This window comes from Lolium rigidum, chromosome 7 (assembly GCF_022539505.1).
Source record: "Lolium rigidum isolate FL_2022 chromosome 7, APGP_CSIRO_Lrig_0.1, whole genome shotgun sequence".
NCBI lineage: Eukaryota > Viridiplantae > Streptophyta > Magnoliopsida > Poales > Poaceae > Lolium > Lolium rigidum.
The window spans coordinates 312,077,008-312,090,418 of NC_061514.1; the positions used below are offsets into that span (position 1 = coordinate 312,077,008).

The 13,411-nt window shown below is 41.7% G+C and overlaps 1 protein-coding gene across 2 annotated transcripts; it reads left to right on the forward strand.

Annotated features, from left to right (window-relative positions):
- Positions 1 to 249: 249 nt before the first annotated feature.
- Positions 250 to 12,969, forward strand: LOC124674073 (eukaryotic peptide chain release factor GTP-binding subunit ERF3A-like). 2 transcript variants are annotated; one of them, XM_047210106.1, is made up of 17 exons: positions 250 to 436; positions 1,609 to 1,659; positions 2,179 to 2,265; positions 3,711 to 3,822; positions 4,025 to 4,070; positions 4,150 to 4,221; positions 5,531 to 5,593; positions 5,668 to 5,822; positions 5,921 to 5,985; positions 6,357 to 6,507; positions 7,002 to 7,107; positions 7,205 to 7,340; positions 10,985 to 11,049; positions 11,619 to 11,804; positions 11,883 to 11,955; positions 12,429 to 12,518; positions 12,614 to 12,969. In XM_047210106.1, exons 1-16 carry the CDS (start codon positions 250 to 252, stop codon positions 12,494 to 12,496), a joined length of 1,623 nt encoding a protein of 540 aa, XP_047066062.1. In that variant the 3' UTR covers positions 12,497 to 12,518; positions 12,614 to 12,969. The 2 variants fall into 2 exon arrangements, with proteins under 2 accessions (XP_047066062.1, XP_047066063.1); XM_047210107.1 differs by having other exon boundaries at positions 12,626 to 12,969.
- Positions 12,970 to 13,411: the final 442 nt, after the last annotated feature.

Consider the following 13,411-nt stretch of genomic DNA (forward strand, 5'->3'; position numbering starts at 1 on the left):
GAGTACGTACATAGCACAGCCCAGTGCAGAGTAAACCGGCCCAAACCAGAGGAGGCGTGGCCCCGCCGTTTCCCTGCCCACTCCGATCCCTCTAGAACACCAGCCACGCGGCGCCGTGCTTCCGCCATTCCCCCCGCCCCAGCTCGCTCCAGAGTCCAGATTCTCCACTGCTCCCGCAGAAACCCTAGGACGCCGCGCAGCACCTCCGCCGCCTCGCCGTCGCCGTCCACCCCTCGCTCGCATCGCGGGATGGAGCACGACGCGCCCCCGCACCACGCCCACGACGACGGCGCCGTCGACGACTGGGCGCGCGACGACGCGGAGCCCTCCTCCCATGGCCACGACGCGGGGCCCTCCCACGCCCACTGCCCCGAGCCCTCCTGCCGCCTCGGCGCGGATGCGGACGCTGCTGCTCATCCCGCGCCACCGGCAGAAGGTCCGTTGGTTCACTCTCCCCTCTATCTATCTACCTCGTTCTGTCGCGCTCGACTCGGTTGCGTCGTTCTCCTGGTGTTTCGGGGAATTGGCAGCGTTACGCTGGTGGTAGCCGCCGCTGGCTGCGAGGGTACGGATTAAGGGCGATGATGGCTGTGACGAGGACTGCGGGTACTGGCTAAATTTCAGCTATCCCGATTCGGCTTTAGAAGATGCGGAAACAGAACCAAAGTTACCTAATCCTGCTTCAAGTTAGGCCTCTGGCTTAACACTCAGTTCGCTAGTTTATAAGTACATCTGAAGTGTCCCTCTGTCTGTTAGATGATGCCTATGCCAAGGCCTGAGGGCTAGGAAAAGTGGGTTTACTAGGCTGTATACTAGCCCTTGTACGAGAAGCAGTTCTGCTGTCACATAATCTCAGTCGGTTTAGGATGCATAATTTCCCAAATTGGACGTATAATCGCTATTAGGTGGCTCACCAATCGAAGTTGTAGGACCATGCCACTAGAAAACTGAAATTGTGATGAAGTGAAAACTGCTAAGGAGGAACGGAGAGCATATTAGACCTCCGTATGGAGCTGAATGGCCTGCATAATTGGAAACCGGACTGGGTCCATGTTACTCCAATTTATAGTATCATGTCTCCACTGAGTCCATATTTCCCTTGCAATAGAGAAGGCCAAGTGCTGGCCTTACAATCTTTCCAAAGCTATATTTCCTGTGGTCACGCAAGGAAACTGGGGCTATTCTCTTGTACGTGACCAGTCCTGACCACTCTTGTTTGGAAAATAATGTCCTCTTCACCTTCTATCGGTTCTTTCCGGAGCTAGGAGTATGTGATCCTATGCTTATATGAAGCTTAGATTGGTTGCCTATTATCCCCTGGGTGTCGCTGCAAACAACTGTTGCACATCAGACAATAATGTTTATTGAACACTGGCTGCTTAAATGCACAGTAAATATTGTCTTAGCAGTGAATTGAAGTTTTGGTTGGAGAAAGTATTGTACGCTTACTACACTACAGAAAGCTAAAAGAATATTATCACCTTATAAACGCGTCATGTTTCAGCTAGTGACATCCTCTGTGGTGATATGCTGTAAAACACTATTGTCGTAAGTTCCTAACTGCTGTGTTTTAACTTCTAACATGTCATTGGAACTATGTACTGTCAGGTGTCAATGGCATTCAGTCATCACTTCAGGCTATGGAGTTGCAGGCAAATGGTATGGATTAGACCCTTCTTCAGATTGTTAATACAGTTATCGTTAATTTATTATAATGTTGCCAATACTCATTTTTTTAGCTATTTGTATACCTTCTTAAAATGTTAGTTATTTATATATACTTTCTTAATTTTGTGTCTTCATTTCTTGCAATTTTGGCAAATGGCAACGTGCTTTTCTACATGTAATAGTAAGCAATTTTAACCGTTGAATGCAAGTTAGAAGTAACTTTAAGACAATGCCATCACACTATTGTTACTAATTTGTATAAGCTGATGCCAGGTCAACAGATTGAAATAATTGAACCTTTTCTTTCTCATTTAACACAAAGATAACTTTCTCAAGAGGTTGATGATCCAGATGGTTTCTTGTATTTGATTTTGTAATCTTCCTTCCTATGAGATGCCATCGATCACTCCAACAAGTTTTTATAGAATGCTAAGTCATTGTTAGTTCTGCCTCTGAATTATTTCTATGAGTACTGACTCTTAAGCAACGCTGATTTCTTTATCAATCCAGCTGCTGCTCATGAAGATGTTCAAATGGTAGCAGAAGAGGACGAGGAAAAAAAGCGCCATTTGAATGTGGTTTTCATTGGCCATGTTGGTAAGTTAGTTTCTTACTGCCCTTTTTTTAATACTAAATCAGGTGGTAGTAAGACATGTGCATGAATACACTTCTCATATTTTGATTGACCCCATCAACATGGCCATTCCCTTCTCCTGGTAGCAAAAACCCATTAGAGGTTGATGTTCTATTCCCATGTTTCCTTATTGACCGTTTATGTCATAGCATGGTTTTTGGTGATAATGTGTGATGACGATGCCATGTCTCAGGGCTTGCTAAGCTCGTTAATCTTGATAAAAAAATGTTCTTTTTAAAGATTGATTTTCTATTTAATAATGATGATTGTAGAATGGGAACTGTTTTTTCCTGTATTCATGCTTGCTTCTATGGAGATTGTCATTTGTATGTTTTGGCATTATAGATCTTGGTACTAGTTACTGCAATCTTATAGAACAACAGACATGCTCCTTCTATGATAGATACATCCTTAAAAGCTCGTGGAATATTTAGTATGCTTAAATCTTAGATTTCTTTAATATGCACAAGAAGGGGAGGAACTTTATTTTACATGCCAAGAAGACCAAATACAGATCATTATTGGCATTTTTTAACTCGTTAAAATATGGCTGAGTTTAGGGTGTGTTTGGTTCCTGGCCACACTTTGCCAAGCCAAAGTTTGGCAATTTGGCATGTGTTTGATTCTTGCCTCACTTTGAAGTTGCCACACTTTATCCGTATGGCCCACCTGTCATTGATTGAATTTTTTTGCCACACTTGCCAAACTTAGGCTTGGCAAAGTGTGGTTGAGAACCAAACAGCCCCTTCCTTTTTAGTTCCTTTATATATGTCTTGGTCCTTATCACTACCCAATATAAACGGAAAGTTAGAGGTAGAAAATGCAGAAGGTATGCAACCTGATTTTCTTGTAGTCCCTGGGGCACAGTGGAAGCACTTCCCGTGGGGAAAACCACTGTTGTCATCTGCCTGGGTAAACTTGCAGGTCTCAGTGGTATCTTTGTCATCACCTTGTTTTGCTGCAAACTAGAAGAATAGAAAGAAACGTCTAATGTAAATATGTAATGTAATTGGACTGAAGTGCCATGGTTAGGAACTTCTGATTTGGTGTGTTATAGATGGGAGGTGGAAAATCAGCTGATGGTTGCTCTGAGCTTGTTATAATCTGTGCAAGGAACCATTTTCACAGATTTGTCTCAGAAATTGATGTGTTACATTGCATTATTCTGGACACATACACACACATCCTTTGTTTAATATCAGTATTGCTGTGCTGGCTGTTGAGCCTGCTTTGAATACCTAGCTTGAATTGTCTAGCTTGTTCAATCTTCATGTTTCATTGCTTATGGAATAGTACACTAGTTTACTATTTGTTTACTCTCTTTCTTCTGTTATGGTAATTCCATTTCTGTCTCTGCTATTTTTTTATGAATCTACTTAAATTATTTTTTGTTGTTTCATGGCTCCAGATGCTGGAAAGTCGACTGCTGGAGGGCAAATATTGTTCTTGAGTGGTCAAGTAGATGACCGGACCATCCAGAAATATGAAAAAGAAGCAAAGGATAAAAGTCGTGAAAGCTGGTGAGTAGGCCATGAGCAATATTTAGCTTGCGTTTTTTTTTTTTGCAAGGCTAACCCATACATTTTGAACATGAAAGTTATGACTGTTCACTAGTTAATTGGGGATATTCTTTTGTGCATAAGCTTCTTGTTTGTTCCATCTTTCCCCCCTTGAAATCATCCATCGATGCACTCCTTTATATTATATTCTGAACACTTGCAGGTATATGGCTTATATTATGGATACAAATGAGGAAGAGCGACTTAAGGTATCTTGTTCATATGGCTGCTTAATGATCAGTGCGCTAAAGTTCTATAGTTTTGACACTTTCTATTGCATCTGTTCAGGGGAAAACTGTCGAAGTTGGTAGAGCCTACTTTGAGACTGAAAATACAAGATTCACTATTTTGGATGCACCGGTATTTCTTTTTTCATATATTACAGTGTTACTTATAAGCCTTTTGTTTGCTTGCATGACACTCTTCTGGTTCTCTGGATTTATCTGTGGCCGCACCAGCATTGTGATGGCCAGACTATAGTTTGAGCTGTACAAAACTTTAGCTTCTCGTGTTCCTGCTGGATCTATTCTTGTAATGACGAAGGAATCTACATGTTCAACCTGAAAAATGCATAGATTGTTTTTGGGAGCATTTACATATGATTTAAGGTTCTTGAATAATTTATACTACCTCTGTCCACAAAAGGATGTCGAAAGTTTTTCTAATTTCAGATGCATCTAGACACCTTTTAGTGTATAGATACATCTAAATTTGAACAAACCTTCGACATCCTTTTATGGACGGAGGGAGTACTAAATGATATTGAACTTAACAAACACTGTGTTAGATAGGATTGGCATGCCATTAAATTGGGCTTGCATCAGTGCAAGAAAGTAGTCCCAGGATGTCTTGATCTAAATTTAACATTTACGTTACATGCCATTAAATTGGCTTGTGTGAATGCAAAAAGGTTGTCCCAGGACGTTTTGATCTTAATTTAACTTTTAATTACATTATAAAATTATACAAAAGATTGAGCATGAATTCTTATTGCCTTTAGTTAAGGTATCCATTGATCTCAATCCAGTCCTTGTTTAGTGCTGAGATCTTTTGTTAGTTTGTTACCTCATTGTTAGTTACACTTGTGTGACTCCTAAAATCATATGTGGCACAATTTTCTTGGTACAATCACTCCTTTGTTGGCAATTCTACTGTTTTGATTCATCCTTGTACTCTTCTTCTTTTCAATGAAATGAAACGCAAAATCGCAAATGCTTTTTGCGTTTTCCAAAAAAAAAGGCATATAAGTTTAGTCAAAAGTCAAACCCTACTAAGTTTGACCAAATATTTATGGAAAAATATAAACAACTACAATATTGAATAGACATATTGAGAAAATATACTTTATGGTGAATCTATTGATATTGATTTAGTTTTCTAGAAATTGGTCAAACTTAGAAGATGTTGACTTTTGACTGAACTTATATGCCTTATACTTTATGTTGACTTTTGTCATACTTGTTACATGTACTTGTATGACTTACGTCCCGGACCCATGCATATGTTTTTTTCAGACATGAAGTTGCAACTTCTGCTGGCAAATCTGAATTCTTGACCGATGATGCTTTCATCTATTTGCTGTGTGTGACTGGTGTACTTGCAATAGCTGATGAACTGAATTCTTATTTCATGTACAGTATTTGCTTACTTAGATGATCTGAATTTGCAGGGCCATAAAAGTTATGTTCCAAATATGATAAGTGGTGCATCGCAAGCTGACATTGGCGTTCTGGTAACAATTGGGCCCTGGGCATTGTTACTTTCATTTTCTTTGGTCATTTTTCTCACTGACTTCTTTCTTTTCAGGTCATATCTGCTCGAAAAGGTGAATTTGAGACTGGTTATGAAAGAGGAGGGCAAACTCGTGAACATGTACTGCTTGCAAAAACTCTAGGTGTTGCTAAGTTGATAGTTGTCATCAACAAGATGGATGAACCTACGGTACAGTGGTCTAAAGAAAGGTATGCCTGGGGGACATACCTTGTATTATATTTTTCGAATTGAAAGATTCTAATATTGCAGCAGTATAGCTGGAGCAAAATAATCATTTTTTTTTCAGGTATGATGAAATTGAAGGAAAAATGGTTCCATTTCTCAAATCTTCGGGATACAATGTTAAGAAAGGTATTATTCTTGTTTCGGCTTCATCTCAAATAATAAATTTTCATACGCAGTTTGAAGCTGGATTATGTGCAGTTGCTTTCTGTGGTGTTTCCTGTTCAGTGAATTGTGCCTTCAACATCTATGTGTTCATCTGTTGATAGTTTCTCTACATTTTAAATAATTGGATGTTGTAAACTTGTATAGTTGCTTTATTGGCCATTCTAAGTTGATATCTGCATCCTGTTTCTCTCGAAGTGTGATATTATGATTTTGTTGAGTTATAAGGTGCTACATTGTGCTACATTGTGCTTGTGTATATCTTGGTAAGGTGCTGCGGCGATATATAGCCAACTAGATACTATTTCTTATCGTTTCATTGGCTTTGTTATCAGATGTCCAGTTCTTGCCAATATCTGGTCTTTGTGGAGCCAATATGAAGACCAGGATGGATAAAAGCATTTGTAGCTGGTGGGATGGTCCTTGCCTTTTTGAAGTTCTGGACCGTATCGAAGTTCCTTTGCGTGACCCCAGAGGCCCAGTAAGGTTTGAAGGCTATGCACAATTGCACATGCTCCTTTAGCCTTTTCTAGTTTGTATATGTATACTCCATTTGCTGAAAAATGTATGTGATGCTTTGGGTTGACATTTGTATCCAATGTTTAATTTTTTATTGTCAAACACATTGATGATATTCTAGGAAAGATATGTTATATTGTGTAACTATTTTCACTTTTCTTTACAATTGAATGATATTGCCTATTGCATTGTCTATATTGTATGTATTACTGGTCGAAGATAAACATCTTTTTGGTTTCATATAGATAGTATTACACAGCTATTATATATCGCTTTGCTGCTCTCTATAGATAATTTTTATGTGATTCTCTGTTCCAAAACAAATGGCTATTCAAATGAAAAATTGATACAGTTTCTTCTATTATCTTTTTTTATTTGGTTCTAGCCTATGTATAGATTTATTTGTTGTGTTGATCAGATGCCAAACACAAGCTTTACAGTTATATTTGTTAACGATGCAGGATGCCAATAATTGATAAATATAAAGATATGGGCACTGCTGTAATGGGGAAATTAGAGTCTGGGACTATCAGAGAGGGTGACAGTTTGTTGGTTATGCCGAACAGGGTATGTTTATCATATCTCAATGTAACACCCTTTGTCTACCCCTTCGACTTGGGGCTATTGCAATTTAATTTGTATGCAATGTCTCTTGTTGGAGCAGTCAAACGTGAAAGTCATTGGTATAAACTTGGATGAGAAGAAAGTACGGCGTGCTGGACCTGGTGAGAATGTTCGTGTCAAACTGTCTGGAATTGAAGAGGATGATATTATGGCTGGTTTTGTTCTTTCAAGCGTTGGTAAGTACATTCTTCAAGAAAAGTTAATATAGTTTATAGTATCTGTTTGCTAGTTCTCAAGTAGCCGAGAACGAAGTTAGCTCTCAGTCAATTGTTGTGGCCATGCGATTGTTCCTGCCGTGAAGGTTTGTGTTGGACAGTTTGTCTCGTTTTTTCTTGGGTCGGCCTGTTTTCTTGTGTGATTCTGTGTAGTTTGTAGGCTTGTTAGTTATTTAAAAAATCCTTCTTGTTTTTGAAGACATATTCGTGTCAGTGTATCTATTTTTAGAGGCATTAAAGAATATGCAATTGCACAGTACTATGCATTTGCAGTTCAACTTTCCATGTGCAATTGACAGAATAATATGCAATTGCACAAATAGTATATGATTTGCAGTCGATATGAATTTTAACAAAACAAAATCTCCACGTAATCGCATCTGATTATTAACATGTGCAATTGCACCATAATGTGCAATGTACAATTGCACATTAGTATGCAATTTAGTGGGCAATTGCGTGCAATTGCACATTAGTATGTAAATTTTGCGTATTTTTTCTCATGAAGGTATAGAGTATCCAAATGCAAAAATTTATATGAAATTGCACAATACTATGTAAACTGGAGTTGTAAGGTCCAACCTCGTCTGAAATCCAGTAACTAAGAAGAACAAGCCCAATAACTAAAAAATGATTGAAACTGGATTCGCTAAAGTGTACTTGTTGTTGCTAATACATCGTCTGAGATTTAAATAAATCTCTATTGATCGGGAGCTAGGCTGGTCCTTTTAGTATTATCTCGCCATGACATTGAATCCAGCTCCCAGCATGAGTTGGCATGAGGAAAGCACAAACCTAGGGCTGGTGCAGGAAACAATTAGCAGCTTGAGGACAACCTGCATGGCTGGAGTGTATGCTAGGCCCACCAAGGCCATAGAAAGCAACTACAAAAGGCACATGGCAACCTCTAGTATCTACCTTAGATAAAATAATAGTTATGATAGGACTAGGTTGCTTTATCAGGTTAGTTGAGATATGTTAAGGTTCATTGGGGATTAGCTTTCTTACGATTTTTTCTCCACTTCTTGATATGGACAAAACAGATCTCTAGTAGTGTTGTATCCACTCCTAGGTGTGGGTTGGAACTGCTACGAAAGTCATCCCTATAAAAGGTGAGCCGGACAGCATGTAGCCCATAGCCATTAAGCAGTGAGAATTCTTGTAGATGATTCTACCCTCTCCTACTTTATCTCATCATATGACTTGTGGCAGGCCAACCCTTACTCCTTGGGGCACGATGACCCTAGGTCTCCGTGCCCTTAACAAAAGTAGCATGCGGCATAAGTTATTCACTAGCCTCCTCTAGATGTTTTAAAATAGCGTCCTCTTTTTCTTTTTTCGAGAAAACGCAAAAAGCCTTTGCGTTTCATTTCATTGAAAAGAAGGAGGGGAACATATGTTTATCAGTTACAACCCGCGGAAGGGGCAGGGAACAGGCAAAACAAGCAGAAAATCAGTGTACATCCCAGGTGATTGGCAGGACGACGCGCAGGCCTTGTGCCCCAGCTCTTGCCCAGGTGCTTGCCTCATCACGGATCTTGGTGACCACGCCAGGGACGGAGGGGGTTGCGCCATCGAAGACGCAGCCGTTGCGTTCTTTCCAGATCATCCACGGAATGAGAAGCGTCATCAGGCGAGACCCTTGCGCAGGGTTTTGGGCGTTGCTTGCCGAGCTTGGAGCCGCCAGGAGAGTAAGGTGTCATCCTGAGCTGGTGGTCTGCAGGTGGCGCGCAGCCAGGAGAGGATCTCGACCCACACCTGGTGTGCAAAGCTGCAGCCGGTGAAGAGGTGCTGTATCGTTTCCATCTCTTGGTCGCAGAGCAGGCATTTGGCATGGTGCGGTAGACCCCGTCGTTGCAGACGCTCGGCCGTCCAGCATCTGTCCACGTGTGCCAGCCAATGGAAGAATTTGACGCTGTGGGGAGCCCAAGTCTTCCAGGTAAGCTGCCAGGCATCGCAGAGCAGGGATCCATGGAATGTGGCTCTGTAGCAAGAACTAGCTGAGTAGGAACCATTGCTGGTCCACTTCCACACCATGGTGTCGGCCTGGTCAGATAGCTGGACGTGCTCGAGCCTCCTCCAGAGCAACAGATAGTCGCCAATCTCCTCGACGCCCAGGGTGCCATGTATGTCCCGGACCCAGCGGCGGTTTTGCAGGCCTTGAGCGACAGTAGTGGTGCGCCTCCGGTGCTTGGGGATGCAGGCGTATAGGCGCGGCATGATCTCACTGACGGACCTGCCGTCGATCCAACGGTCCTCCCAAAACTGCGTCGAGCGTCCATCGCCGAGGGATATGGTCGTGGAGGCGAAGAAGAGGGCACGCTCCTCGGCGGAAAACTGCAGGTCAAGCCCATGCCACGCCTTAGACGTGTCGGTGCGGCTGAACCAGAGCCACCTTAGGCGCAGCGCAAGGCCGGCCTTGGCCATGTTCTGGACGCCGAGTCCGCCATATTGGATGGGGCGGCAAACCCTGCTCCAATTAACGTGGCAGCTGCCACCGTTTGCTTCCTTACTTCCTGCCCATAGAAAGCCTCTCTGAATCTTCTCGATCTGCTTGATGGTTTTCTTTGGCGGCGCATAGACAAGGAGCTGATGGATGGGAATGGCACATAGCACCGCCCTGACCAGCTTCAGCCTGCCTGACTTGTCCATAAGGTGTGCCTTCCATGCCGGGAGCCGTGCGGCGATGCGGTCCACGAGGGGTTGCAGCTGCGCGCATGTCGGTCTCCTGATCGTCAAGGGGATGCCCAGATAGGTCATAGGCATAGCTGTAATGGGGCAGCCCAGGCCGGCGGTGACCACGGTGGCGTCCTCGTCAGTGCCGTTGATGAGGGCAGCAGAGCTCTTGCCGTAGTTGACCAGGAGGCCGGAGGCGCGTCCAAACAGCAGCAGGATCTCTTTGACGGCAGCTATGTCTTCGCATGAAGGGCGGCAAAAGAGGACGACATCGTCGGCGTAGAGGGAGATCCCTTGGATGTGGCGGCGGGGGTGCAGTTCCCTGAGGATGCCCACTTCGGTGGCGCGCCTGAAGAGCCGGCCCAGCACGTCGACGGCCAGCACGAACAGCTGCGGGGAGAACAGGTCTCCCTGCCGCAGGCCGCGGCGGTGCCATATGGGAGGGCCAGGTTCGCGGCGGCTCCTCTTTTTCTGTCCAAAACATCTTTCTATGACACAGATTTAGGCATTCAACCCGGGTCCTCTTTTTCTGTCCAAAACATCTTCTATGACACAGATTTAGGCATTCATCCAAGGGTTGACTGGGCTGATTTAGCATGTCTTTGGCTTGATAAAGGAAATGAAATGGTTCAGTTGGCTTCTCCTGTAAAAACGATCCAAAAGTGGATTGAAATTCAGTTTTATTACAATACCAATACTAAACTAGCATGAATTTTCTAACTAAACAAGCTATATGGCAACCCAAATTGCGGAAAGGTCTTTTGGCACATGGGCTCCATTGATCCCTTTAAGTTAGAAAATTCAAAAATCATGTTTATAAATTTTGCACTATGGTACCTGTAAATTTTGAAATATTTGTGGAGGTTGTTTACCTGTGTACTCGTGGATCCTTTCTTAATTTGACATATATTTTTATTTTGATAATGCAGCTAATCCTGTTGGCGCTTTCACTGAATTTAATGCTCAACTGCAGATTCTAGAGTTGCTCGATAATGTAAGTATTAATTACTTGATACTTTCAGTTACATAAATAAGATGAAGGAGACTACTACTCACATTTATCGTGTTTTCTTGTGGCATGTTTGCTTATATTGCATAATCTGTATTATATGGATGGGCATCTTACTCTTGTTGGATTTCAATTTGCATGAGAATGTGGGGATACAAATATATTGTTGTTAATATGGAATCAATTTTCTTTAATGAAAATTGGATTGCCATTATCTGTTCAGTACATAGCTTCTGTCATATTTCATACTCCCTCCGTTCCATGAAAAATGTCTGATATTTGTCAAAATTTGAATGTATCTAGCTACTATTTTAGTGTCTGGATGCATCCAAATTTAGACAAATTTCCGACATGTTTCATGAGACGGAGGAGTGCGCTAATGGTATTAGCAACTTTTGTGTCTATTTGTGGGTTATCTTTCAGTGTGCTGTGTGCAATAGCAATGCTACATCTAACATGTCATAGATTTGGTTTAATTTTAGGCTATGTGCTGTGTTCTCTTCCCAATGTTTATTCTTGTAATTAATTTGCATTCTGTGTTTGCAATATTCTAGGCTATTTTCACTGCTGGCTACAAGGCAGTGTTACATATCCACTCTGTCGTTGAGGAGTGTGAGATTGTTGATCTCATAGAGGAAATTGACATGAAGAAAATGAAAGAAACAGATCCAAAGAAAAAGAAGCCAAAGCGGAAGCCTCTTTTTGTGAAGAATGGCGCAGTTGTAGTTTGTCGTATTCAGGTATTAATCCAGACCATCATTAGTGTAGCATAACTTTTCATTTCTTGTAGAACTAATTGTAGTGCTTCATGCAATCAGGTGAATAATTTGATATGCATAGAGAGGTTCTCTGATTCCCCTCAGCTTGGAAGGTTTACTCTACGAACCGAAGGCAAGTGTATAAGCTTTGGAACATATTTTCTTTGCCTTCTAGAGTGAACGCTTGGATTCATTTTTTTAGACGACCGCTATGGATTCATTTTTTTCACATTTCTGAATAATCCTCGGCACTACTATACCACATAGTCTACTGTTGCGAACTTTCTTTAGCTCCCTTTGCCCTTATTTCAGGGGGCACCGACCCCCCGAAGCCGGCCCTGTTTCTATTTTAAATGTTTATTTAATTAAATTTTCATGGCTTGGTGAACTGAAGTTCAGAATAAGGCCTAATATGGAAGATAAGATGTATGATACGGGCATAGGGAGTCAAACCAATTGAGTTTTTGCATCTAATGAAAAACTTTGCGACTTCGAATTATTGTGCTTCTTTTCAATTACCGATCTCCTTTTCTGCAGCACATTTTTAGTGCTCATCCTTTAGAGTATGCTAAATTACTAAAAATTTATTTACCTGTGATATTGCAGGGAAGACTATAGCTGTAGGGAAGGTTGTTGCTCTTCCTCCAGTGGGCCGCACTACATTTTTAGCTTAAGCCAATTTTGACAGAATGATAGGTAGGTGCTTAAGCTCATCTTCTTTTAATAATCTCTGCAGCTAAGATGCATTATCTTCTGTGAGTTGTTTTTATAAAAAAAACACTTTTCACTAGTTCTGATTGCAGGAGAATAAGGCGGCTAATATATTTCGGAAGCAGTGAGATTGATTTGAGTATGATTTTCCGGTCTAGCCCCATCAGTAACTTAGGCATATGTACTAGATCTGGTCACATAGGAATTGAGATGGGGTGCATAATATGTACTGCTCTGGTCACATAGGAATTGAGATGGGGTGCATAATATGTACTAGCTCTGGTCACATAGGAATTGAGATGGGGTGCATAATATGTACTAGCTCTGGCCACTTGTTTGAGAGGTTGTAAAATCAGTGTGGATATAATATATTGTCCTGGCAAGACGCCGCTAAATTTAATACCAATATTACAAAAGATGTCTTACGGTCGATCTCTGTTCCTCTCTCAGTTACCAAGCTCTCAATTTTGATGTATGATACTTGTGCTGGTGATTTAGGGTATGTTTGGTTTAAAGCTGACGTCGGCCTTACCAGAATATTGGTAAGTACGTCATATCTGGCTCAGCTCGCCCGGTTGCAGCGTATTGTTTTCCCCAGCCGTTGGCAAGTTGCGGGCAGAGGATTGGTTTGCCAATTTTTTGGTCATGCCAACAATTTGGTCGGGCTGTTCTTTTTCTTCATGAACCAAACGCACCCTTATACTTTTTGGTGAGCTGTTTTGCTGTATATTGATTTAATTGTGTTTAAAAGATTGGCGTTTTTGATGTGGTGCTCTTATTCTAATTTTTTTATTTTATTTTACAAAACACAATACAAATGTAGACGCTCACACATATCTACATACACTTACCGTACGCGCAACCTACCTCTATAAACA

Excerpts from the sequence above, each read along its gene's own strand:
- LOC124674073 (XM_047210106.1), top strand. The coding sequence starts at position 250 with ATGGAGCACGACGCGCCCCCGCACCACGCCCACGACGACGGCGCCGTC. Across the intron at positions 2,266-3,710 it reads GGTTTTCATTGGCCATGTTG|ATGCTGGAAAGTCGACTGCT; the intron begins GTAAGTTAGTTT and ends TCATGGCTCCAG. Across the intron at positions 4,222-5,530 it reads TCACTATTTTGGATGCACCG|GGCCATAAAAGTTATGTTCC; the intron begins GTATTTCTTTTT and ends CTGAATTTGCAG.